Genomic DNA, 10,802 nt, shown 5'->3' on the forward strand with positions numbered 1-10,802 from the left:
ACTTCCTGTGTTGTTGCAGCTGAAAGTCAGTGATGTATGTAAATAGTATGCTGTGGTTACATGGATATGTACATGGCTGATTGTGCCTCGTATGTCTGGGCTTAACTAACTCCTCATTTAGCTATAGACACGCTATAAGTAAGTTCTCAGACTAAACAAACAATGGGCTCAAAGTGTGGCAGTATATTGTAACAGACCCTGTATAGACCCAGGACAGGCTTATTCATTGTATATTGAAAGATTATAAAAATTTTCCAATATTCTTTACAAGTTTCTCAGTTTCCAAGATCTTTGTTTGCCATTATGCAGTAAGAACCTTCATTGTTTGTCTTCTGTTCACTTCATTGTACTAGTTACGTGATGAACACGGCTCTGATCCCTGACCTGTGTTTAACCACGCTCCTCTGTATCTATCACATGACCAGGACAGACTTGTGTCTTAAGTAATTGTTACAGGAAGGGTAATTGAAAAAATCCTTTTGTTCAGCAGTGGCAAATGGAGAAAAATGCCTTGCCTTTATACAGATTCTCCTTTAGTGCAGTTGGCCAAGAATAAAGTTTTGGGTAGCTTCACACGTACCGTGGATCCGCAGCAGATTTGACTAAATGAATGAACACTGCTTCCAATCTGCACAATCAAATCTCACAGATTTGACAGTGCGGATTTAAAGGGGTATTCCGTCTCCCCCCCCCCCCCCCCCCCCCCCCAAAAAAAAAAAAAAATAATAATAATTTGTGCACTAATACATTGCCCACCCATAGTTTTCCATCTTTCCAATATCAATTTATTATGGATTCTGCACAGTTTTGCGGTTATCTAGTTGCATTCACCCCCACCAAACACATAGAATCATCAAATCTCAGTCCAACCCGTCTCCACTCTCTGCTCCTGGCCCCCACCCTACGAGACGCCATCAGGTGTCTTCCATCTCTTCAATGGGCTGGCTTCTCCTTGCCCATTGAAGTGAGGGAGGACACTGACAGCTGCTGCTGATCAGCGCCTCCCGACTCCCTCCCCCCAGGTCACCTGTGGCCCCCTCTGCAGCTCAATCGCCAGCTCACCAGCAGAGGCGCCCCCCCCCCCCCACACACACACAACAGCGGCAGCACATTCCCGTCACTCACCGGCACACCCCGCCACCCAGCCTCTCGGCCGGCACGTCCCCGTTGCTCCCCCCCCTCGTGACTCATCAACACCAGTGGCGTCTGACACATCCCCGTCACTCATCGGCACCCCCGAAACCACCCCCTTCCGGAATCACCAGCGACGGCTGCCAAATATTTTTTTAAGCTCTTTGGGGGGGAACACCCCTTTGATGTTGTGGTCATTCATTTAGTCAAATCTGCTGCGATGCAGTATGTGTGAAGCTACCCTTAGCCTGAGCAAAAAGTGGTATGTCAGCAGAACCTGGCAGATTGTGAACACTGTTGGGTCCAGAAGATGGCAGAGTAGGGGGTAATGAGGTGTGTGTGTGTGTGTGTTTGTGTGCCGGGGGGGGGGGGGGCAAGCATGGCTTGTTTACTGTGTTGTAGGCAGAAAACCTCTTAACCTCTGTGAGGTTTCATCCATTTCATAAGCACAGCGCTGTGGAGGGAAATGTTAGCTGTCTACACACTAGACCTTGTAAAGAAGTACAAGCTGACAGTGTAGAAAAGAAGTGTAAAACTGTGCTGTTCATTTTTTTTTTTTATATGACTCATACAATGTTATGGTTTTTTTGTTTTTTTTGTCTCTGAAGGAAATTCTAATGACTCAGGACTTTTCAAAGTTCCAGTCCATAAAGCCGAAGTTGCTGGATGCAGTCGATGACATGTTGGCCAACGACATTGCTAAGCTTATGGTCCTGGTCAGACAGGAAGAATCCCAGATGACAAACCAGGTGGTCAAAGGCGGAGCATTTGAGGGAACCATGAATGGTCCATTTGGCCATGGATATGGGGAGGGAGCCGGAGAGGGTATTGATGATGTAGAGTGGGTAGTGGGTAAAGATAAACCAACATATGATGAGATCTTTTACACACTTTCTCCGGTCAATGGAAAAATAACTGGTGCCAGTGCCAAAAAGGAAATGGTGAAGTCCAAGCTCCCCAACACAGTATTGGGCAAAATCTGGAAGTTAGCAGATGTGGACCGTGATGGCTTTCTTGATGATGAAGAGTTTGCTTTAGCAAATCACTTGATCAAAGTGAAGTTAGAAGGGCATGAGCTCCCAGCAGATCTGCCTCCTCACCTAATCCCTCCCTCTAAACGGCGGGGGGAGTAACAGCAACCTCCTCTGCCGCCCTTCTTCCCATCTTCAAAGTCTTCCATTTTTCTCTTTTCTTTATTCAATGCCATATTTAAAAGAACTACAACAGCAAAGAGGAGATGCAACACTTTTTAAAATGTATAAAAATATATTATAAAACAGCTCTAAATAAAGCAAGACTCATATATTGGTGGAAGGAAGGTGATGTGTCGGTGCAGTAGAATAAGAGGGCTAATGGTATGTCGGTTCTTGGGGTGGGTAAAACGTCGTTGTCCTGCCATGTACGGCTATTCCAATGATAGTAAAACCATGATCCCTGATGGATGAAGAAATGTTGGCTGCTTCTTGACTCACTGTCGACTGCTCAATTCTAAAGATACGTGCACCCGAATGCCGCTTTTTTTTTCTGGCATGGTATTATTCATAAACTGTATAGGAGTCTGTCTATGATGGTTAGAGTTGGACTGTTGATTGACCATGGTACCACCATCTTGCTGCCTCATTTGTAGATAGATGTACATAAGAGGAGACACATCACATGGTCATGTTCAATGTCTATTAAACCTCTTATCTGTATTTCCATTTTTTTTATTTTATTGCCTTCAAAAAATTGAAGCTGCTAATGTTTGGTCAATATCTTTCATGTTAACAGTGTTATTTTCCCAGTATTTTTCCAACATCGTCCATTACTTTCACCACCTGGAATGTAGAACTGTCCAAAGCTATGAACATGATTGGTTGTGAGGAAGAGCTAATTCCAGTTGCCTATGGAACCTCCTTCAGTATTAAATAGTTTTGCATTCCTTTATTTTACTGCCTTTGTCATAGTTGAAGTTAAAGAACTGTTAGAATATTTTGAGGCCCTATGGTGTACATGAAAAGGTGTTTATTAGCATGAAAAGGTGTTTATTAGCGGGTGATATCACAGGGACCATGTGTGGCCAAACATGTATACACAGAGCTGAAACTTTTCAAAGCCAGCTATTCTGTGGACATTGATGTGTATGGTGATTTGGATCCATGCATTATTCCTTTGATGTCACCGCCAAAGCACAGAGCAGGATGTGTTGTCATGAGGACACTGGAGTAGACATCTTAAGGTTTCATGCCTGTAAACCCTGATAAGTATGTGATTTCCTTTGTTTTCCTCTTTATGGACAATGATTGTCTGCTGTTACCATCCATTTTATTTAATGTGTTGTGATGCAGGTTACCCTTTATAAGGTGCACGTACTAAACCTATATATAATGCAGAACACCAGCCTGTGCCTTTTTCTTCTGTGATTTCTGTAATATAAAACATAAAAGTTTTTATCAAAGCTTTTATAGACTGGCATACCTTTTGTGTCTGTGTCTTGCTTTGCTATGTATATGGTTTGTAAGTGTCTGGAAGCAAATGCTTCATGCTGGTATCTACATGGTTTGGACATTTAGTCAGGGGGGTCTCTGGCCTACCTTACATAGTACCCCCTTGAATTGGAGAGCTAAAGCATCCTAAGGGTGTTATTACACGGGTCGATGGGGGCCTGATAACTGTAAGCGAGCGCTGATCTGCTAGATCAGCACTCATTTACTGGGCCTATTACACGGCCCGATTATCGGCTGCAGGGACATTGTTACCAATGTCCTTGCAGCTCTTGCTTTTTGCTTTATACATTACCTGTCCAGGCTGCAGGGCTCCTCTTGCGGTCATCTCCCTGGGTCCCGCGCGCTTCAGCTTCAGATCGGCCTGTCTCTGCTGACAGGCCGGTCAGCCAATCACTGTCTGTCGGCAGCCGTGCACCACTATTACACGTAGCAATGCGCGGTCTGTGCCCGACAATTATAGTTTCAAACCTACATCACGTTGTAGGTTGTCATCGGCTGATCGTTGTATTTATTACACGGATCGATAATCGGGCGACTCGGCTGATTATCGTTCCGTGTAATAGTACCCTATCTGCCTACAACCCTGTGAGACAAGATAATGATGCCTCCCGGTGTAAGTGAAGATGACCTGCATACTTCACACACGAGTGTAAAATATAACATCCAGCTTATAGCATCAAGTGGGTGGGTTCTGGTGCATTGTAGCCTTCACTTATCACCCTACATGGTTTGAGAGTTGGGTTATTACTGGTGGAGAATATACTTTCACATATCTTCTATGCTCTGTTGTCACGCTCTGGGAATGTTTAACTCGTGTGGTAATAAATGCCACGACCCTAACAATTGATTAAGATCTGTTTTGTCTCGGCCATGTGATTTACAGTCTCTGTATACAGATTCTCCAGTCTGTCTATGGAACTGGCAGCTGGGCAGTTCAGCCATGAAGGGAGCCTGATGGGCCCCTTTTACATTTTGTTCATCTTTAGTGCTGTTTTATACAGTGGTTATTATCCTAATAACTGAGTTCCAAAGAAATAAGCAACCAGCATACGCTGATCATACATAATAATAATCCACCTGCCTAATAATTTGTAGGGTCCTCTGATTATGGTGAAATTGCAATATTGCTTTATTGCATTAGGTCCTGGGTCCACAAGAATCCTGAAGACTGTAGCCGCATATGCTTTGAGGCCATGTTTTTTCCCAGCACATCCCACAGATGATCAGAATGAGATTTTGAGGCCATTTCAAAACTTTGAAATCTCATACTCCTTAAACAATTTCTGCACAATCCACTGTGTTAGGGAATACTGTTCCCATAAGGAGTGGACTCAGCCTGCAGTGTTTTGTAAATGGTACCAAAGTAACCTCCACATAGATGCCAGGACCCAAGGTTTCCCAGCAAATCACACTGCCTCTGCCATCTTGTCATCTCATAGGGCATCTCTTCTTCACACACCCAGCTGTCCACAAATGAAACCAGGTCACATTCTGCTATAGCTTCATATTCCCATTGTACTTCTTGCATAGTATAGACTCTTTTGATGCCAGACAGCACAGACTAACTATGTAGCCCCATAAACAGCAAGCTTTGCTGGCCTATGTGCTCTGTCACTCCTCTTCCGTCATGGCCAGCAGGATCTTTTTCAGCTATTTGTGCTGCATTAGCTCTTCTGTTTGATTGGACCAAATGGTCATGTCTCTGCTTTCTATGCACCTCAGTGAGCCATAACCCTGTCGCTGAGTCACTGTTTGGCCTTCTTTGGAGCCCTTTTGATACAGGCCAGGAACACCCCACAAATCCTGCCATTATGGAGACACTCTGGCCCAGTCTCCTAGCCATCGCACTTTGGCCCTTGTCTGAGAACCTCTTGCCCATTTTTCCTGCATCCAGGGGGGTATTTACTAAGAAAAAGGAAAAGGTTCCCAGCTCTGGTAAAAAGCTATGAACTAACATATAAAAAGCTAAAGCCTTAATGGCATAAAAAACACCAACATGTTTTTAAGAAATGTTCTTAATCATAGCATGGAACACTTACATCATGTATAGATATCAGATTCCTTTTAGAAGGAGCATTATGTTAAACAGATCACTGATCTCAAGGAGACCAGCTAAAGAAGACAATGTTGGCTGCCAGTTAAAGCGCTCAACAAAGATAAATCATAGGTGCATAGGGGCTGGCTAGTCCCCTGTTTTGAGACTTGTAACTAAAGCTTTGCTGACTTTTTTTTGTTTTCCAAAAAGTTTATTAGTTTTTTTATAAACAATCTACAAATAAGCTAATGAAATTGGGCAGATAACAGTAGCCCAAAACAACTGAAAATCACAAGATATGGTAAATAAAATTGTGAAACACTAACAGGTAGCATGTCTCTCATTATACTGCAACATCTCAGATATCCTTTTCATAATGGCCTCTTCTGAGGCTTAAAGGGGTTGTCCGGCGATAAAAAAATTATTCACAGAATAACACACATTACAAAGTTATACAACTTTGTAATGTATGTTATGTCTGTGAATGGCCCCCTTCCCCGTGTCCCACCACCCCCACCCGTGTACCCGGAAGTGTGGTGCGCTATACATTACCTGTCGCGTGCCGACCACGGTCTCCGATCGTCAGCAGTGACGTCTTCTTCGGGAGGCCAGCGGATCTTCCCGAGTGCCGGCCGCCCTCTGCAGCGTCATCCGAAGCTCAGCCGCGATTGGCTGAGCATAACTGTGCTCAGCCAATCGCGGCTGAGCAGCTGATGACGTGGCCGCGTCATCAGCCGCTCAGCCGCGATTGGCTGAGCACAGTTATGCTCAGCCAATCGCGGCTGAGCTTCGGATGACGCTGCAGAGGGTGGCCGGCACTCGGGAAGATCCGCCAAGCTCCCGAAGAAGACGTCACTGCTGACGATCGGAGACCGTGGACGACACGATATGCGGTGAGTATAATGCACCACACTTCCGGGTCTAGCGTGGGTGGGGGGAAACACGGGGAAGGGGGCCATTCACAGACATAACATACATTACAAAGTTGTAGAACTTTGTAATGTGTGTTATTCTGTGAATAATTTTTTATCGCCGGACAACCCCTTTAAGGCAACTTCGCATCAAACATCCGCCCATACATAGCAAAAATAACCCCTCTGGTTCTGCTACGTAGGTGGAACCGAAGGTAAAGTGACTGTACCACCAGGCCCAGGCTGAAGCACTGGAGGCAGGCCAACCCACCCTTAGTGGGAAGAAACTCCAGCCCCTCCATGATGTGACTCCATTAGAATCAATAGAACCCTATCATGGAGGGGCTAGGGTTTCCTCCCACTAAGGGTGGGTCAGCCTGCCTCCAGTGCTGCAGCCTGGGCCTGGTGGTACAGTCACTTTAAGAGAAGAGAAAGGAAAAAGAAAAAAGGGGGAGGGGAGAAAGGGGATTTGTGTATGCCCTAACTCCTCCTCACGTACTTCGCACAATAGAATTTCCACTTCATGGTACCCTTTTCACCACAAGGTTGAAAACATAAAGGGGACTTTGCTGACTTTTTTTTGGCATATTCCAGAAGAAGCATGACACCCACCCATCCTCCCCCAGTAGTCACATGATGTTACCAGGATTATCCGCAACATCTTGCGAATATTGGGGGAGTAACTGGCCATGTAGCCGCACTCTTATTAGGAGATAATCTAGAATGTTGTATATGCAGGAAGCATTTTGGATTTTAGAATTGGATACTTTCCTGTGGGCCTCAACTACTGCATTGAACTAATGCATAGACTACTCACAAAAAGTTAGGGATATTTGGCATGTGAGTGAAATTTATGGAAACTGTAAAAAGTTCCCGCTCCAGTGATGATTATATTGTGAAAGTTGGGCATATAAGTAGAAGCAGCAATGGTGATCTCCTCATCTCAACTTATTGAAACAAAAGCCTACACCAGTGGTGGGTATACTCAAACAAAACATGTCAATGTCTCAATAACTTATGTGCCTTTGAGCATCAATTACAGCTTGACAACCACGTCTCACACTTGCTGTTATAAGTCGACTTACTGTCTGCCGAGGCATGGCATCCCACTCTTATTGAAGGTGAGTCCTCAGGTCATTGAGGTTCTGGGGTACAGAGTTTTGAGCCTCTACATGGCAATTCAGCTGAGCCCATAGGTTCTTTCATGGGATTCAGGTCTGGAGAAAGTGCAGGCAACTCTGAGGTCCCCCAGTCTCCCAGCAGCCATTACCTTATAATGTGACCTCGATGAGCTGGAGCATTGTCATCTATGAAGAGGAAGTAAGGCCTGTGTTGTTCATGCAGTGGTACAATGATTTGAATAATGATGTTATACAAGTAGTATGGTCTTGTCACTGTACCATTCGCAAAGTGAAGGGCAGTTCTGTATTGATTAGACACATCTGTCCACACTGAAACACCACTTCCCCCGAAGGCAAGACTGGCTGATACATAGCGATCTCCTTGAGGTCTCCAACATCATGACCATCAGTTATGCTCAGTGTGAATCGACTTTCATCAGTAAACAGTGCTGAGGCCCACTGGTCCTTCGTCCAGTGTAGAAGTAGAGCACAAGGACAATGCAGTATGAAAGTAGCCTTAGAAATATATTGTACATGAAAATACCTTCTATATCACGTATGTGATTGTTTATTCTGCCTGTTTGGACTAAATGGGAAAAAAGTGAAGAGCCTTCACTTATAATTGCTTTATGTGGTAAAAATCTGCATTGAACAGCAGTGGTATATTATTAAGGTCCCGCACTCTGTGCTGATTATAGTGCTGTGAGCTCATTTTTTCTGACAGCACTTCAGCTCTTTCATAAACCAAAGGGTGGAAATGCTATAAAGTAACAGGGCAACTATTGCTCACCTGATCACTGGCCCACTGCTGCATTTGTGATCCCCTTGGAAAACCTGCATCTCACTGTATAAGCACCGTGTGCTCCCCCTTGTGGTGACTTGGTACACCTATAATGACATATGGGTACACACAAAGTAAGGCAGTATAGCCCGTGGGATGTACTGGGAAACGTTCTGTTTGGGAAATTTAGCCCTGGCATTAATAGGGATGTTACCTTAAAGATGGGTTTCAGGTTTAGAACAGTGATGCCTACCCACAAGCTGTTAATGTCTGTTCGGCAGGGGTGCCGACATTCAGCATCTCTACCAATTAGCTCTTCTGGGGTGTCACTACATTGGCACCCGTAATCATTGAACGGAACTGGAAGGCCCACCCAGTGTTCTAAACCTGGACAGTCCCTATAAGTCCTGTATATTGTAAGGGGGAGTCTCCATAGATCAGACATTCTTCCCAGCACATTCCACAGGATTAGGATTTCAGGAGTTTGACAGTCAAGTCAGCACCTTGTCAAAAGTTTCGATTGACAGGCAAAGAGGCACACTGACAGCCAGAGAGCTGGGACTAGTCACGGCATGGACACCGCCCAGATGACTAGTTCCAGCCTCTCTTCCTACAGTGCCCCCGAATTAAACAACGTTTTCTCGGATATTCCCCTTAGGAGGATGGCACACCAAGCATAGTAAGAAAACGCATAAGTGACTCGCTGCTAACAGCATTATATGCATTATAAGAGTGATTAGTTCCATTTAAAATTTATAGCTTCCATGTGAGACGTGGGAAAACTATGTGCAGTCATTAGGATGTAAAATTCTGTAAGTTCCAACGATTGTTGGACTCACTGAGCTTACAGAGCTTGTAACTGGGATCCACTCTTTACTGCAAAATGGACCTGAGAACGAGGGAGCGTAATGTGGTAAAGCCAGGTGATGCCAGTCATAGTCCGCTGTGCACCAGCTACCATTAATGGAATATCTAGGACAGTGCATTCACAAGGACTACTATCAGCAACTAAAGAGCCACCATCTCCAGCACTTATTGCAAGGTGTGTGTGGTTTGGAGGGTTAGGAATTTTAAATTACAAATGGCTCGACTGACTTAGTAACCTCCCCGACCCAACCATTGGGGTACGTAGAGAAGAGAGCCCCAATACCCAGTTGGGACCCTTTTACACTGGCTGATACCCTGTAAATACCCTCATTCTATACACCTTTCTCTCTTTGTGTATCTGCTCTGTTACACTCTCCATTCCATAGAACAAGTTAAAGCGAATGTACTGTCAGTACATTCGCTTTAAGTTTTACACATGGATAGAATGATGCCAGAGTGAAGAAGCCGCCGTCCGATTCCTATGTTCGGCGCCGTACAGGGTTAAGCACCCCTTAACCCCTAATGAAGCTGCGTCATAGAGGAGCGGGGTTTCCTTCCACTAGGGCGGATTAACTTTACCATAGGCCCCGGGCTGTTCACCAAGCCTGGGCCCCTCCATCCCACTGGCAGCACATAGTACGGCATAGATAATGTCATGATGCCCTGATTTGTGCAAAATTGAGGTAAAAAAGTAGCGGTTGTTTTCAAATCATGGTAGAACTGTAGCCAGGAAAAAATACACCACTGAAAGTATAAGTCTGATTTGGTGGCCATGGGCCCCCCAGAAGCTCAGGGCTCCAGGCTACCGCCCAAAAAGGACCTGCGCCATACACGGGAAACGGGCCGCAGTTTAAAAAAACTAGATTTTCATTTCCAGGCATTCTCTTTTTAAGAAAAACTTTAACCCTGTTAACCGTCCCTTTAATAGCGACTTGGGTCCCATCCCTTTAAGAGCGACTTGGGTCCCGTTCCTTTAAGAGCGACATAGGTCCCGGTCCTTTAAGAGCGACTAGGGTCCCTTTAAGACCGACATGGGTCATGTCCCTTTAAGAGTGACATGGGCCCCGTCTCTTTAAGAGCGACCTGGGTCCCGTCCCTTTAAGAGCGACCTGGGCCCGGTCCCTTTAAGAGCGGCTTGGGTCCCTTCAAGAGCGACTTGGGTCCCGTCCCTTTAAGAGTGACATGGGTCCCATCCTTTTAAGAGCAGCATGGGTCCCGACCCTTTAAGAGCGACTTGGGTCCCATCCCTTTAAGAGAAACATGGGTCCCGTCCCTTCAAGAGCGACTTGGGTCCCTTTAAGAGCAACTCTGGTCCCTTTAAGAGCGACTTGGGTCCCGTTCCTTAAAGAGCAACTTGGGTCCTGTCCCTTTTAGAGCAACATGGGTCCCAGCCCTTTAAGAGCGACTTGGGTCCCTTTAAGAGCGACATCGGTCCCGTCCCTTTAAGAGCAACTTGGGTCCCCTCTCTTT

The 10,802-nt window shown here is 45.3% G+C and overlaps 1 protein-coding gene across 1 annotated transcript in view; it reads left to right on the top strand.

Moving 5' to 3' along the window:
• Nucleotides 1–3,057, top strand: part of EHD1 (EH domain containing 1) — a 28,209-nt gene extending 25,152 nt beyond the window's left edge. The window contains exon 5 of the mRNA XM_069965533.1: nt 1,740–3,057. Within this exon, the coding sequence (XP_069821634.1) occupies nt 1,740–2,264 (525 nt within the window). The 3' untranslated portion in view covers nt 2,265–3,057. The remainder of the gene's footprint in view (nt 1–1,739) is intronic.
• Nucleotides 3,058–10,802: the final 7,745 nt, after the last annotated feature.

This window comes from Dendropsophus ebraccatus, chromosome 4 (genome assembly GCF_027789765.1).
Source record: "Dendropsophus ebraccatus isolate aDenEbr1 chromosome 4, aDenEbr1.pat, whole genome shotgun sequence".
Lineage (NCBI taxonomy): Eukaryota > Metazoa > Chordata > Amphibia > Anura > Hylidae > Dendropsophus > Dendropsophus ebraccatus.